This window comes from Nelusetta ayraudi, unplaced genomic scaffold (assembly GCF_046127955.1).
Source record: "Nelusetta ayraudi isolate G7.1 ecotype Tasmania unplaced genomic scaffold, CSIRO-AGI_Nayr_v1 ptg000155l, whole genome shotgun sequence".
Classification (NCBI taxonomy): domain Eukaryota; kingdom Metazoa; phylum Chordata; class Actinopteri; order Tetraodontiformes; family Monacanthidae; genus Nelusetta; species Nelusetta ayraudi.
In genome coordinates, this window is record NW_027466205.1 from 340,607 (window position 1) to 357,217 (window position 16,611).

The 16,611-nt window shown below is 46.0% G+C and overlaps 2 protein-coding genes across 6 annotated transcripts in view; one reads left to right on the top strand and one right to left on the bottom strand.

The window, feature by feature from the left end:
* Positions 1-4,392: 4,392 nt before the first annotated feature.
* On the top strand, positions 4,393-10,543 carry LOC142880085 (CBY1-interacting BAR domain-containing protein 2-like). Its single transcript, XM_076013730.1, has 9 exons — positions 4,393-4,581; positions 4,816-5,050; positions 5,124-5,192; positions 8,625-8,726; positions 9,189-9,194; positions 9,271-9,375; positions 9,470-9,583; positions 9,819-10,013; positions 10,113-10,543. The coding sequence occupies exons 1-9, from the start codon at positions 4,562-4,564 to the stop codon at positions 10,314-10,316; spliced, it is 1,050 nt and encodes a 349-aa protein (XP_075869845.1). The 5' UTR covers positions 4,393-4,561; the 3' UTR covers positions 10,317-10,543.
* A 1,181-nt stretch (positions 10,544-11,724) lies between these two features.
* LOC142880062 (rho guanine nucleotide exchange factor 4-like) overlaps positions 11,725-16,611 on the bottom strand; it is a 57,293-nt gene continuing 52,406 nt past the window's right edge. For all 5 annotated transcript variants that reach the window (XM_076013696.1, XM_076013693.1, XM_076013694.1 and 2 more), the window contains 8 exons: positions 15,799-15,999; positions 15,508-15,687; positions 15,187-15,419; positions 14,549-14,678; positions 14,325-14,456; positions 13,986-14,229; positions 13,390-13,467; positions 11,725-13,049 (listed from right to left, as the gene is read on the bottom strand). In XM_076013696.1, the coding sequence (XP_075869811.1) occupies positions 12,895-13,049; positions 13,390-13,467; positions 13,986-14,229; positions 14,325-14,456; positions 14,549-14,678; positions 15,187-15,419; positions 15,508-15,687; positions 15,799-15,999 (1,353 nt within the window). In that variant the 3' untranslated portion in view covers positions 11,725-12,894. The remainder of the gene's footprint in view (positions 13,050-13,389; positions 13,468-13,985; positions 14,230-14,324; positions 14,457-14,548; positions 14,679-15,186; positions 15,420-15,507; positions 15,688-15,798; positions 16,000-16,611) is intronic.

The window sequence follows — 16,611 nt, forward strand, 5'->3', positions numbered from 1 at the left end:
ATTGTGTGATGCGTTATGAGTGCATTTGTAAGGCATTATGATCAAGTAGTGTGAAGCGTATTGTCATTTTGTGTAGTTGTAGTTGTGGCAAGATTCATTGTCAAGGTCACGGATGGTGGGCATGGCAATAGGGAATACAGAATGCACACAGTTGTCGTCTCATATTATTTTAAGTAGCTTAGTGTTAAACATGAAAGTGGCTGAGTGATTATGAACGTTTATGACCACGTCACTGCGGTTTACTCCGGTACAGTGCCCTTGAGTGTCATGAAAGGTGTTTATAATGAGAGATTATTCTTATTGATGAAGCAATTGTCAAGCCTTGTGAATGTATTCATGATGCCGTATTCAGGAGACCTCCTCCCTTGGAAAGTGTTTCAATAAGAGTGGGCGGCCTTTGATCAGCAAAGAAATAAGAACATGATTCGAAGAGTGGAGGTCACTTTGAAAGCAGAGGACTGCAGAGGTTGGAGGCAACAAATTGAGAAACTCTGTCACCGCACCGACGAACTGAGACATGCTACCTTGCACCACCGTGGCGTAGAATGATGTTGCTGTGTGTAAATAAGACTCGGAGGAGTCAGGGGCCAGTTGGACAGATGGACAGACAGGTGGGCGAGCGTGGATGGGGCTCGGGCGCATGCACACACACACACACACACACACACACACTTGTTCCCCTCCCCCTGTCTATGAAGGCCACACCACTTAGGACCACAGCCAAGACCATCAAGAGGTGGCCGGTTCTTTCAATACTTGCTGAGGACACGATCGCTGCTGTGACTCCCTCCGAGAACATGATTAAACAGGACAGAGCAGAACGTACCGTTCATACGGCCGACGCACAGTGAAAATTCTTCCCCTGCACAGTGCACGGTGTGACTTATGCGACAAGACAGTGTCGCACAGCAACGTCTAACAACAATGTTCATTGTCAGGGGGTTGGGGAAAAAAAAAACTTAAATGTTTTTCATTGACATTTTGAGTTATCCTTATTCAGTATTCATATTTATTTCTTTGAGGTTTGTTATATTTCGGTACCAGATTTTTTTTTTTATGCTTATGTATGACTTATCTTTTTAATTTTATGGACCTTTAAACATTTTCTTGAACTGTTTTTCATTTTTTTGTAATAAATGTTTCATTTTTAACTTTTTATTTATTGAAAAAAAAACTAACTACAAACCAAAGAGTGTTTTTTGATATCGATATCGCAACGTCTAATGTCCCAAAAATCAATTCAATCAATTATGGTATCGATTTTAAAAAACATGCGATCGGGCATCACTATTGTACAATTGACATCCAGCATCAACAACACCTGAGGACAGATAACAGGAAGTAAACTAGCTTCAATCGTGTATAGCCAAAGGTATATAATGGAATATGCCCACAATACAACTTGGCGCACAACAGACTGTCAACAGCAAAAGATGTTGTGACCGCGGCGCCGTTAAGTTGCCCAAGGGTTGCGGGCAGCCTCGTTTCCCTGATACGTTTTCTTATTTTATCCTTGTTTTTTTTTTTTATCGGTGCGCCGTGTCTGACTAGCAGCTTCCGCGACCTTTGACCTCTTACCCGCAGAGTGGGTTTTTGTGCAGCGTTTCTCACGGACGCCTCTCGCGGAAGTTGATTCTGCTCCTTTGTGCGGGGGAAAAAAAAAAGTCTGTCACTCGCGATACTCCTTTCCCCGCTGACGGGCTTATCGACCGAGTCGTCGCCATGACGACTATCCGTGAGCTCCATCGGTCGATTCGCCCCCCCCGCCCCTCCTCCCCCTCCTCAAGGCCTCCTCACCTGCCCGTGCACTTCTCTTCTTCCTCCATGAGAGACTACGTTGAAATTCGCATGTGCGTCGTGATGCGAGCTTTTTCAAGGGTGTGTTTTAAGAGTGCAGAACCGGAAACTAGCGTCCAATACACCCAGGCTCAGTAACCATCCCCTCCAAAATCGGGCTGAGATGACATTTTACGCGCCCCAATTTCAGCGCGAGGGCTCCTCAGAATAAAATTCCCTCTTGCCCAAGCGCCTACGGAGATTGGCAGAGGGAGCAGAACTTGGTGAAACGGCAGCGAGGACCGGGGCCGAAACTAAAATTCCCTGCCATCAGTTTTTACAGAAAAAAAAAAAAAAAAAAGAAATAGTTCCACCTTATGCTGCCTCTGAGGCAGGATAATCACCAATCACAGGGATGCGACTGACACCTCCTCTCCTCATGTGGGGTCACGTGCTCAAGCACTCCCAAAAGTAGTGTTGAAAAGTCACTTTAAAATTATCTTTGACAAGCTGAAATATGAAATGTCCAAGAACAAGTCAACTTTGTAGTTCAAACAGGACATATTCATATGATTAAAATGAAAAGCGTCACCCATCGCAAATGGTAGAGACAGAGAGAGAGAGAGAGAGATAGACAGTGTGCAGGAAGAACCAGGTGAGGAAACTTCATTATAAAGAACAGTAAGAATGATAATAATACGAATAACGATAAGTAAACATATCATAGGGTATATTGTAATGAGTGTCATCCTTATGAAATGTGCACTCCTCTTTTTTTGGTACTGGTATTTATGGTGTTTTTTTATATTGTTGTCCATTATTGGAGTCTTCCCCCTTTCCATTAACTCGCCTTGGAGATCTTAAATTTCTTTGGGCTCACCCTCTGATCCTATTGCTGTTGCAAATAAAGCGTAAAGAACCAGTTCTGCCTTGTGGCCTATCGGGGATTAAAAGCAACCAGCGTGCCGCCACATGCGAACCTTTGGGCAGCAACCCAGGGAGAGTCTTCCAGGCACTGGAAGACTCTCACTCCAGCTCTCACTCTCACTCCAGCATCGCCCCTTCGCCACGTGCCTTCAGTTCATGTCGGAAACGTGCCGAGTGATACCGAAATGCCAAAAGGCCTTTCAAAAAGAGCTGACCCACCAACCCCTCCACCGCCCTCCGTCAATACCCCCTGTTGCTGCTTTCATGTGCACCTGTTGGCCGTCGGTTGCCTTACGGGCGCCTCTCTCAGACACCCCCCACTTTGCTTTCATCCCCACGTCGTCGGGGGGCCGGCACAGTACGTGCTGTCTGCTCCGACTGCCCGAGTCCTCGTCGTTTGTCCTCGTGCGTGCGGCACGCATGCGGACTGGCACGTGCGCGTCCGACGAGGCCCCCCGAGTGGCACGCCAAGATTGCTAGTAATCTTCTGCCGCATTCGGTCCGCCTCTCGCGCAAAAAAAAAAAAAAAAAAATGAGCTTCTCTCCGCTCTAGCCGGGAACTGTACGGGCTGGTCGCCGGTGCCCACTGAGCAGCGGCCGTCTAAACGTGCCGAGAGCTTTGAAGCTTTAATTTGCGCCGTGATGACGGCCGCCGGTGACGAGCAGGACAGAAAGGAAGGCGGGGAGGGTACTGAATTGCCTGGTCTTGTCAGTATCACTCTGGTTCTGAGATGAAGGCAGTGGGACTCGCAGAGACTTTTATACTAATAACTACTTTAAACTAATAACCCGGAGCCCCTGTTGCTCCTGATGGGACACGTGACATTGAATCCCCAGGCCCAGCCGAGCCGGATCCATAACAATAATGTGATTTAAAGAAGACTGAAAAGGCTGAATAATTGAATCCAGCATAATTAGCACGTTAGCTTTGGGATTTATTCACTCTGATAACAAGAGCTACTCTTGTAGTCCTTGAGTTGATCATATGTGCGGAACTATGAGTCGAAAAGGCACATTAAACCGCTTATTAAATCCCACTTCGAAGACTTGAACGTACAGTGTGTAAAATGCTGCCATCTAGTGGTCAGATTTTAAATAGCAGCGCGCCTGTGCAATGAAAAATCTGCACAGGAGCGCTGCAATTATTCGTATCTCAATATAGTTGTTTTTATGATTTTTAGTTTTAAGTAAAGCGTCTTTGAGGTTCTTGACCATTATTATTATTATTATTATTATTATTATTATTATTATTATTATTATTATTATTATTATTATTATTATTATTTTATCACGCTCCCCTCCCTCTTTCGAGGTTGCTAGTGAACTACGGTGACCTGCGGGCTGGATTGTCCACACCAGGCTTCCTTAGTTATATGGCGGTGATGGGGAGCAAGTCCCACTCTATGTATAAATAAGAACCGTTCTTTGGGTAGGAATATCAAATTACTTTCAATGCACTGTAAGTATACACGTTGATCAATATATTTACGGGCAGCATATTAAGCTTTTGCCAGTAATAACATCATAAATTAGGCCATACTACTTTACACACTGGACCTTTAATATGTCACGACAGCGGGGGTGGTGGTGGGGGTGGGTGTACTTTCCCTTTAAACGTGCAGCTTAGCGTTCACAAGGACATCCAAGAGACAACCAGCCCTTAAAAAAAAAAAAAAAAAAAAAAAAAAAATCCCTGAATGGCCGTGACGGCGCTCTGCTGCCCCCATGTGGCGAAGAGCCACGCCGTTTGTTGTTGCCGTTCCCATGGCGACTGCCTTTCGGTTACCTGGCGCAGGTGAGAGCCTGCCGAGGCAAACAACGGAGCGGTGGAGCTCAGGGGAGGACGGCGGGTACAAACATGAGCAGCTTCTTCTCCAGGTAAGAACTCTTGTTTTTTTATTATTATTATTATTATTATTATTTTAGCAGTTTAAGATTTAGTCGAGGCCACTGGGCTGGTTTGTTTCAAGGCCGCAACACCAGTGCGGTCATCGGAACTGCATTGACCTGGACGACTGAGAGCCTTTGCAGACATTTTAGATTTCCCTTCTGGAAAGCTCACAGCTCCGCCTCAGTAGTGGTCAATGTCTGGTTCTGTCCTTGCCTTCGCAGGGACATCCAGGTGAAGGCCATGGAGCAGACGGTCAGCCACGCGGAGAAACACCTGGGCCACATCTGCTCCTCGCTGGCCTCCTACGCCAGGAAGACAGCCAAGCTCAGAGACAGGGCCGACGCCCTGGTGGCCCACATCTTCGACTTCTCCAGCACCGAGGGCCCCGAGTTCCAGCTGGGCCTGAGGAACTTGGCCGAGGACCTGGCCATGGTGCAGGACTACAGGCAGGCTCAGGTGGGCGAGCGGTTGACCTCCCGCAAGGCAACACCTTCGCCGCTTCGTCACTGTGGGGTTCTTGCCGTTGCAGGTGGAGAGGCTGGAGACGAGAGTCGTGGGTCCTTTGAGAACCTACGGGGACGTAGTTAAAAATAAAACGGTAAGTTTGGAACGCAGATGCCCAAAAGGTCTTTTTTTTTTTTTTTTTTTTTTTAAATTCAAGATCGATGTCAAATAGATACAATTCACGATGGAAGGACTTCCATTTTTAAGGAAATACTTTTTGTGACGTACAAATGATGCAATTGTTCAAAATAATTGTAATCATCATCATTGTAGGAGCCGCGAGTGCCTAATGTCTACATTTCTTTGACACCTGGGCATGGGCGTGTGTGAGTCTGTGCGCGTCACTGCGGGGTGTGGCCACGACTCTATTTGATGCAATCCACCTGTGCGTCTCGAGGGTTGATGTGGCGGGGTGAGCGTCGGAGGCGACATTTTCTGTCGACTTACGATCACTTTGTGTTTCCGGTGTTTGCCTGTTCATTGGAGCTCGTATTAATAGTCATACATTAGATACAAACAACATCGAAGCGAGACTGGATTCATTTTCTGCACGCGCGTTCTACGCAATCCACTCCTTCGTTTAGCCCACCGCGGCTATTTTTTTTTTTTTTTTGCTTTCGCCAGTTAGCCGCAGTATTAGTCAACGGACGTCGTGGCATCGATTTACGGAAAGTTTCATTGTTGTTGGATTTCTGGGGTCGTCGTTTGGAGCGCTACGAATGAGGAGCCAATGGAGCGCGCGGTGACGCTGTCGGCGCGCATCAGTTACTTGTGAGTCCATTCATTCATTCATTCATTCATTCACGCGTGCCGAGCTGGTTGGAATCAAGGTATGCGCACATACGCACGCGCACGCGATAGTATGCACAGAAGACTAGGGTTAGTTGGTTAGCTTAGCTTTCTGTTAGGCAGTTTAGGGGGAATATGTTTGACCTATTGCCTGTTGTTGAATGCTTTTTTTTTTGAAGAAGAAGAAGAAGAAGAAGAAGAAGAAGAAATTGCTAACGTGTGTGTGACCAACGCTCTTATGAACGTATTGCTAAAATTAAAAGTTCGTGTGAATTGACGACGACATTTGGCTGTGGATGAATTTTGCATGATTCTGTGTTGATTCTGAATATGGATTCAAATGAATTGAGGCTGTGTTCTAATGATGATGCGAAAGGTGAAACGAAAAGACAAGTAAAGCTTTCGGGGAAAAAGCACTGGGAAAATAAACTTGAAAGCGTTCAAGCAGAACGAAAAGCTAAAGTTAACAAGATTTAAAAAAAAAAAAAATACTGTGAGATTATGCTCCAACAATTCAGTCCCATCTTGATAGTATATCTGTGCTCCTTGAGGATGCAAGGCAACTTCATTACACTGTGATTCCAATGCTTCCTATTGATGAACAAAACAAACAAAATACTTGGTTTCGGAGTGTACAAGTCACATAGCAGTGGGTTTATGGACGACGTGAAAAAAAAAATGGCTTTCTGATGCAAGTAGTCAAATTAATCAGAGTGTAACACAGTTGGCCACAGACGATTCAATCTTACCTCAATCACACATTCTCGGTGTTGAACATGAACGGCTTGAAGTACAAACTAACGAGCAATGTTTGTGTGCTCAACAAGTTAAGGCACAAGCGAATGAACACTCTCCTTGTGCTGAACTGGTTAATACTCAAATGAATGATGATCGCTCTAGCGTCTCCAAATATTCTGAAAACGGTGTGGGAAATGCTGCTGCAGTTGATGTTCAACCTACCGACTACAGTATTTCTAATGCTGCAAGCGGGTCTTCCAAGAAAAGAAGTTCTGCAGGAACTAGGTCCAGCATTTCATCCACCTCGTCAGCGCGTATTAAAGCTGAGGCAGATGTCGCTGCACTCACGGCTCGTCAGGTGCTGTTGAACGATAAACACGCTTTGGAAGAGCAAGAAGAACAACTTTGGAAAAGGAAAGAGCAGCTTGATTTGCAGACGGAAATGGCTGCGTCAATAGCCAAAGTAAATGTGTTTAAAGGCCTCTGAAGGCTCAAGAGTTTCTAAAGCCAAATCAGATGGAATGAATTCATACTTGGAGAGAGAACAAAGAAAATATGTAACATTGAACGCTGACGCTAATACATTTGTGCCACCACAATGTATTCTAGAAGATGTTCAGTTACGTTCACATTTAGCGGCTGCTCGACCTAAGGAGATAAATGTAGGTCTGCTGCAACAAGCCACGTCTTTTGAACCAAAGGTTCAACAAAATAAAATGTACAGAGCGCAACTCTGTGACCAGTTTCAGTCATGCATGGCAGATCCTGTTCCTGTTGCGCAAAATGGGGCTGATCATAAATGCTTGATAACAGTCTTGGGAGAAACAAAATGAAATTACATCGTTGCTGGTTGAGCAGCAGTCTCTACTACTTCTTCCTGAACGAGATGTTCAGATTTTTGATGGAGATCCCTTACAATTTCAAACTTTTATGATGGCCTTCGAACATAGCATTGAAGAAAAGACACAGTGCTAAAGACTGCTTGTACTTTCTTGAGCAGTACACTAGAGGGCAGCCAAGGGAGTTGGTCAGAAGCTGTCAGCATATGCCCCATGAGTTGGGATATGCCAAAGCCAAATCGTTGTTGCGCAAACACTTTGGTGACTCGATTAAAAATTGCTTCTGCCTACATGGACAAGGTTCTCACATGGCCTGTGGTGAGATCCGAGGATGTGAAAGCATTGCAGGCTTACAGTCTTTCATTACGGGCGTGCTGTAATGCAATGGGAGGTGTTGGGTCCATGCACGAGTTGGATGTCACTGCTAATATGCAGGCAATAATTAGAAAAATACCTTTTAAACTCAGAGACATGTGGAGAAGTGTTGCCTGCGATCTGCAGGATAAGTTTAATCGCAGGGTGAACTTTCGAGACATTGTTGAGTTTATTGAAAGGCAAGTAAAAATAGTAAGTGACCCAATATTTGGAGATATTCAGGAGTCTCCAGCAGTAGCGGCTGCAAGAAAGGATGGGAGGAACTCTAAACCTCAGCCTTACTCGAAAGCAAAAGGAAGTAGCTTTGCGACCACTATTGCTACAGCGGATAAGAGGGTTGAACCTAGCATTAAAAGAGAAAAGGAGTCAGCTGTTTGTTTGTTTTTGTGGGGCAGGACACATCTTGGACTTTTGTCGTTTGTTGCAAGGAAAAGACGTCAAGATCTTCAAAGATGGCCACACCTTGAGGGGGTGAAAATAAATGAAATTGACTCTGGGGTAGACCTGTTGATAGGAACTAATATTCCTAAAGTTATTTTGTTTTTGATCGCCAGTTAGCCGCAATAATCATCATCATCATCATCATCATTACCACAAAATTTATTTAAATATTGAAAGAAATGATCTGCATCTGGAGACTTGAGACTGGTTCTTAGCAAATTACATTTTCCCCCCACCACTGCACCGACGCGAGTCTTCCGTGTCTCCTAAGCTTCCGATCAATGATGACAGTTGTGCCCTTGTGAGGCTGCGGCAGCATATTACACCTGCAGTGTCTTTTTCAGGCCGATCTCAGGAAGTTCAACGCAGATCTGAAGAGAGAGACGAAGGAGATGAAGAACCTGAAGAAGATACAACTGAGGAACCCCGCCGACAGGCAGAGCATCGTATCCTCCAGTTGTAGTTCAACATCGGGGGCCTTTGGACTTGCTGCACTGTCTGCTTGTGTTCCCCTGAGTGCTCTGGCTTCTTCATACAGCTCAAAGCCAATGAGGCTGATTGGGGGAGTCTGAATAAATTGCCAGCGGGTGCAAGTGTGAGTGTTGATGACTGCGTGTGACCCCGGTGACTTGTACAGGATTTACCCTGTTCCAAAAGAACTCGAGGAACCTGGCTGAATATGAAACACACATTCGGCTCATTGAAATGAGTTTTAAAAGAGTCAACTGACGTGAATCAGAATACAAAATACATCAATAATAGTAGTATATTTTTATTTTTTCCACTGACCTACCAATCTGCTAGTATGAGAAACCTGAGACCACTGGAAAACAGGGATGAACACTTGCACCGGTTGGTGCTACTTGCGACAAAACAAGTTCTACAGTTCCTTGATTGCTTGCCCTCAGTCTCAGGTTTGTTCAACAGATAGCCAGACGTTGGCTTTCGTCGGGGCTGCGCTCGCCATACCACGTTGTCCATTATTCGCAGGCGGAGGTCAGCGCGCAGAAGGCTTCCAACAACGCCCAGCACAGCGTCCGGCAGCTGGAGGAGGCCATCACAGACTTCCAGAGGCAGAAGCTCGAGGACATCCAAGTCGGTCTCGTCGGATGGATAATAAGAATACTAACTAACCCTAACCTGCTCTGTCAAGCTAACAACCATTAACCGTTGTCTTGTCTCTGGCCAGAGGATTTTCACAGACTTCGTCACGGTGGAGATGATCTTCCACGCCAAAGCACTGGAGGTCTACACGCACACATACCACAGCCTGGGAGCGCTGGACGTCCAGAAGGACTTGGAAGTAAGATAATAGTAGTCGGTGTTGTTGGGATTACTCCATAAAAGTAATCCCACTACTGATTGCGCCTTTAAAAAGTAATCTAATTACTTTGTTTCGAAAGTATTTTTGCCAGAGTAATTCTGTTACATTACTCTGTTACTAAAAAAAAAAGTAGTTTAATTACAGTAGTGGATTACTTAGCAATAGATTACTCGCCAGCCTCCTTTCCTCCTAACTTGTCTTTCTGCTTCTGTAGATGTTCACCGGTCGGATCACCATGCCCGACACTCTGGATGCCTCACTCAGCTCGTACTCGTCTCCCCTCCTGGGCTCCCACCTCAGCCCTCGGCTGGCCTCCCCAGGGGGTCGCACCCTCAGGTCAACGCTGGCCTCCGCCTCGGGCAACGACCGCAGGACACGGCGCAGCCGGTACCCGGGCGCAGCTGGGAGGGTGAGCCCGCCGCTCGTCAGTCCAAAGTACACCCTCCAAGGCTGAACGCTCTCACCTCTGTTTGTTTTTTTTTGTTTTTTTTTCATTTTCAATTTGCAGACTCGTAGCACCTTGCGACGCCAGCGAGGCGTGGAGGAGGAGGAGGAGGAGCAGGAGGAGGAAGAGGATGAGGATGAAGAGGAAGCTCTGGGGCGAGAGGAGGAGGAGGATGAAGACGAAGAGGAGGATGAAGAGGACGGGTGGCGCCCCAGCAGGCAGTCGTACGCAGCTCAGTATGCCGAGATGCGCAGACGGCAAAAGTAGCAACTTTTGACTGAATTGAGCGGCACTGCTTCTCAAATGATCATGAATTATGGGCGATACTTATAAGAATCATAGGTGTTCTCCTGAAGCCACTTCTCCGTCTATTTCTGTGCAAGACTTATCAAAGACGTGCCTGAAACTCTTCAACAGAAAAGTGTATTTTGTTAAATAGCAGCTAGAACATACCGTGATACCAGACCTGTGATTTTACCCGCATAATAAATGGAGATACCGCTTCTCCTCCTTCTCATGGTGATGAATTTTAAAATAAATAAATAAATAAATAATTAAGAAGCAAAACGTGAAAATTTGACCCGGCTTTTGGAACCTAATGTGACTTTGCTCGCAGTGGGTGTGACTGTCCTCCCACCAGGGCGAACTTCCGTGTCCGCTCACCTGATTCACCACAAACCTTGACGACGTTTGACCAATTTGACCGTGGTTTGCTGGCAGTCCTCCAACTTGCGCAGGATCCATTTAACCATTAGTGTCCACACACACACACACACCAAAAATCAGTATCTGCAAGTGATTTGACATAACTAATAATTTCGAGCTAAAATAAATTTAATTGAATCTTGAAGTGAATTGAATGCTCAGAAAAAACAGACCCCTGGCAGACAAATTTGCCTAAAAGTGGCGTTTCAAGGTGTTTGCTGACGGAGGTGCGATTATGGCTTGGGTGATTCTGACAGAATGAAGGTGAAAATGTGATGCTGTTCAGCGTCGGAGACCTCATCAGGAAGGACAAACAGAAGAAAATTGTAACATTTTCTAATAAGCACACTTTTTTTTTTTTTAGCAGTTAGATTAGCATTTTTTGTTAAATGCTTACTGACAAAGCACTGTTCCCAAAATTATTATGATTATTATGTTACTTTGAAAGCATATTTTTCACCATTTATTGATCGTGCAAGTCGACTTTATAAAGGATTCATGCTTCCAAATCTAGTGCCAAAAATATTGATAACTGCTGCAGTGTGTGCTTATTGCTGTTACAAGGTCTTCTTTAGAGAGGTAGAGAGAGAGAAAAAAATCACCCCACACCTTAGGAATTCTTTAATATTCCATATGGTCAGAAGCAAAAAACAAAAAAAAACAGAACCCAAAAACAAAACATTTGAACGTAAAGGTAAAAAGAGTGCATTTCACCGAATGCACTTACAGAGCAATACGACTGGGCTGCATTAAATCTGAAATGAGATTATACTGGAGGCCAGGTACACAGAGCGGGGAACTGGATATCAGAAGCACAGGTTGGTTAAACATCTACGTGTGTGTGTGTGTGTGTGTGTGTGTGTGTGTGTGTGTGTGTGTGTTTAATGCCTTCGACCTACTGTAACCCTTGAGTCTCTCCTTTTCCACAAGCAGAGACGTTCTGAGATTTGTTCTTGTTTTCTCAAAAAAAAAAAAAAAAAAAAAAAAAAATCTTCACAGTATTTCATCTTTTTGCTTGTTTGTTTCTTCCGTCGCACCCACGCAGTGTCGCTCGTCGCAAAGTGTCGACGACGCGCTTGGCACTTAACATAAGAGGGGAAAAAAAACAACAAACGGGGACTGGGGCGGTTTGACTTTTCAACGTCTTGATGGGCGTCAGGCGGAGTCGGGAACTTGGAACTCGGAGGGTGAAGCTGCTGCTGCAGTTTGGTTGCTTTGTTGTTCTTCCGGCTGCGTTCATTGTCGCCTTTGTCGCGAATCTCTGCACAACACCACAGACACACGCACGGAAGCTAAATATTGGCGCGCGGGGAAAAAAGCTTTGCGGAACACGTTTTCAAAACAACCGAGCTGGGAATGAACCTGAAAGGAGGTGTTTGCACGGAGAATAGTACAGGCGGACCAACCCGAATGTTTTTTTTTTTTTTTTTTTTTTACCTTTCGTTAAAAAAAAAAACAAACAGAAAAAAAAGACACAGAACAAATACCAAAAAAAAAAAAGAAACAAAAACAACGTGGCACTGTTTCAAATCGGAACAGCAGAACGAGGGGAATGAACAAGCATGACAAATGTCTCTCTCTCTCTCTCTCTCACTCACTCACTCACTCACAGCAGTACAGTAGTCTTGTTAGTACCAGTCGGCGCTCGATTGAACGTGTAGAAGCAGTTGAGTTAAGCAAGAGGCCACACTCCGTCCATCCTTCCGTCCGACTCGGGCAGCGCTCGCTCTCAAGTCTTGATTGTTGGCCAACCTATAAAGTGCTTTTTCTTTTTTTTTTCCATCTCTCGCTCTCTCTCTCTCTCTCTCTATTTCTTTAAAAAATAATCTCCTCATTATAATCATCCGCATCTACTCATCGTTGTCAGTGTTGTCAGTCGGGGCGACGTTAGGATTAGTAGGGCGACGGGCGAGAAGAAGAAGAAGAAGAAAAAAAAAAAGAAGAAGAAGAAGAATCAAACGGCGGGGGTCTCTGGAGGCACGAGCAGCAGCAAGAGCTCTTTCATTCCCTCACGTCACTTCCTTTTTTTCCTCCTCTCTCTCTTTCTCTCTTTCCCTCTCTATGTCTCTGTCTCTGTCTCTGTCTATCTCTCTCTCCCTCTCTCTCTCTCTCTCTCTCCCTCCCTCTCCAACTCCAACGTTCACTTCTTGAAGGGCGTCAGTCTGCCGATGTTGTGCCAGAAGGTGGTCTTGCGCTTGGGCTCGGCCAGCATGAAGACCTGCTGCTGGGGCAGAGCCGAGGGCAGCGAGGGGTGCTTCTGTCGCAGCAGGAAGTCGTAGTACGGCCTGGTCACCGCTAGGTGGGGGAAGCAGGAGAAAGAAAAAGTTGTTGTTTTGCTGGTGGTAAAAAAAAAAAAAAGGAGAAGAGGAAAAAACGACGAATGGGACTGACTGTGGAACTTTACGACAACACAATCGTTTACCAATCAAAGCTACTTTAAACGCTCCGTTGCGCCGCCATCAGAAAAACCACAGCCGAGCAAACAAGATGTCAAACTATTTTTGGAGTGTGAGTTTTTCGTGGCACCGTCAATGGTGCAAAAAGACTCATTTTGAAATGTAGCAGCCTTTCGCCAAGTTGTATTTTTTATTTTTTATTTTTTTCTGAAGTGGCTGTGTGTTCAGTGCACCAGTACCTTTGGGTTTCCCCGCTGGGTGACTTTTGCAGGCGTTGAGCATGGCCTGCTTCTTCTGGACCTCGGTCAGAGAGAAGCCTGGGGAGACGAAGGATGAGAAGGCGACGTGAGACCCTGAAAGCGCTACGCGTTGTTTTAGATGTATAAAATAGACTGAACTTTCTTTTTGTAATATACATAAAGTGAAAGTAACGGATAGGAAGACACAAGAACGTCAAACTAAATGTTGTCTGTTACCTACCCTGCACGTATTAATAAGTATGAAGCATCTACAGTGGTGGATATGCGCTATGAGGAGTAACGGGCTATAGGCGCTCGGTGTGTCAGGTCCAGATATGGTGAGACAGCAAGACTCGCCTCTTATAAAATACCAGGCGATACCAGGAATCAAATCAATAAATCGTGCTGCCAAAAGCAAAGTTGCGGCTTCTCTCCCGGTGTTGCGTAACCTCAACTTTGAAAGTGCAAACACACACACACGCACGCACACGCACGCATGTCAAACACAAACACAAACCGCCGGGCCAACCATTGAGCCGCAGACCTAAATAACCGCGGCGCCCGCCTCTGAGAATAGCGCTCGAGCTGCGGCTGACCTGTCTCGCGGTCGTGCAGCACCTGGATCCTCTCGTCGGCGAAGGCCCGCAGCCAGCGCTGCTTGTGCTCGGGCTTCTTGGCGCACAGCAGGTGGACCTCGTCGCCGGCGCGCGAGCGCAGCTTCAGCGCGTTCTTGACGCTGATGTTGAAGTCGCGCTCCTTGCCGTCCTCCACGTCCACCACCTCCATGTGGTCCATGTCCAGGCGGCCCTTGTAGTAGAGCATGTCCCGCCGCAGCAGGTCCTGCGAAGCCCGGACGAGGTGGTCAGGCTCCGGGGCCGGAAAGAAAGATTTGGATTCGGTCCAAAAAAAAAAAAAAAAAAAAACTCTGGGCGTACCTTTTTGCAGAAGACCATCTGGTGATCGAAGAGGAAGAACATCCTCTGCTGGCTCTTGACCTGGGGCTGGGACACCTTGGTCAGCTCCCCGGAGAAGATGAGGTGTGAGCTCCTGCTGAGGATGTCCTCGCCCTGAGGAGGAGAGAAGGACGCCCAGTTAACCCGCTGTGTCTTTTTTTTTTTTTTTTTTGGTTCTTCTTCTTCTTCTTTGGCCTCGGCCCCACCTCCCAGTCCTCTATCGAGCCCTGCCACCGCACGATCTTGTCGATGTTCTCCAGGCGCCGCTTCCTCTCGTTGATCAGCCGCGCCACGTTCTTCATGGCGTTCAAGGCCGCCTCCACGTCTTTGTAGTCCCTGTGGGTCAGAGAGACGGCTTTGTCCAAAAACAGGCCACTTGTTTTTGCGCCGCTCCTCAATGTGTATGTGTGTGTGTGTGTGTGTGTGTGAGAATATGTGTCTGTGCGTTCAGACCGCCAGCCAAAAATCAGATTTTTAGCCGATCCGGATTGAAACCGGATGGCTCTTTTGTGGTCTGAACGGTCACAAATCACATGAAATCAGGTTTTTGCCGAACGGATTGAAACTGCTTTTGGGTGCCAGTTTCACATTGCATTTGCGTCGACAGATGCAGTGTGAACAGCTGCAAACACAGCACATCGGTTTTGACCGTCCGTGACGTCTAACTAACGCAAATGTGTGCAACCTGTCAGATGGGTCAATAACGAGGCCCAGTCTGAACAGAGCCACATCCCATTTGGACACTTTGGGATTGAGAAGATTTGAGAAGGAATCTGATTTGAATCCGATTCGCCTGCAGTCTGAACGCCGCCTAAGTCGAGCCAAAGTCTAGCCTAAGTCTAACCTGTGCTGCGGGTTGGTGTACTTGAGCAGCTCGGCCAGCTGCAGCGGGTACTTGCAGATCTTCTGCACCGGCGTGAGCAGGAAGCCGTCCAGCGAGATGTCGATCATCTTCTGCAGCAGCCGGCACGCCTCGAAGAAGAAGATGTACTTGTTGGCCTTCATGAGCTTGGAGAGCTGCACGCAGGCGTTCGGGTGGTTGTTGCAGTACTCGGAGTAGATCTGGAAATCCGTTTGCTGGGGCGGAAAATGCGAATAAATAGGTAAATAACAGCGAAAATGACACAAAACAGCAACGTAAAATAAAGCAAATTAAACAACGCACGTGTTCCAGGAAGCAGCAGCCGATCTCACTGACGTGGGGCTGCTCCTTGTTGAACTTCTTCTCCAGCCCTTTCAGGAACTTCCTCTGGAAGCGGTAGATGTCCTCGATGTTGCCGAAGATGGTCCGGAGCTGCTCTTCCGTGAACATGTCCGTCCGTTTGCGGCACTGCTTGATGTAACCCTTAGGAAGAAGAAAAAAAGAAACCAAAAAAACGACGTCTAAATTTCCTCATGTACTGACTTTGCATCGAGACGAATTGGATAGTTCCTTAAAAAGTGTTGCGCCCCTGACCTCACAGATGTCTTTCAGGTGTTTGATGTAGTCCCGCTCCGTGCTCATGATCTCGTTGATGACGTTGGTCCTCATCTGCTCCTTGCAGGGCAGACCAGGTCCCAGCAGCAGGCCGAGGCCAGCCTGGTTCTCCTCGCCGGCCTGGGCCCCCTCCAGGTGCGCCAGGTACTCCTCCATGGGCTCGTCCTGGTTCACACGCAACTGGGAGGCAAACGGGGGAAAAAAAAAATCACCCGGTGAGAATCACAATCATTCCCAACAATAAATGTGTTATTGAACACTTTAAAGACCGACTCTTGGAGTCATCATATTTATGTTGAGTAGAAGCCACCAGAACCAAAAGTGACTAATACATTTGACCACTCGTCATAAAAATCTAGAAAGCAAATATTTTAGAACTCTCTCTCTCTCTCTCTCTCTCTCTCTCTCTCTCAAAAGAACAAAAACTATAAATGTTGCGGTTATTTTTTTTGGTAATTGCACCAACAGGGAAATAGTCCTACTTAAATTTGAGTTTGTTCGCAATATTCAACCACTAAAATAACATTTCCCATTCAGAATTTCACACCTCAATCAAAAAACAAGAATGTGCTTTTCCTATTTTTCCTAGGTTTATTTTGAAAAACTATTTCTTGAAAAATTCATTGATAACAATTACAATTGTATTTTATTCACGTTCATTACTCAATTAGATTAACTATCACAACACAAAAACAAAACAAAAAAAATGTGTTAATTTGTTAACCAGCACTGATCATTTAGGGCAGCCACAACCTTCATTCAACTCGTTTTTTTTGCAGACGGCGCCATCAT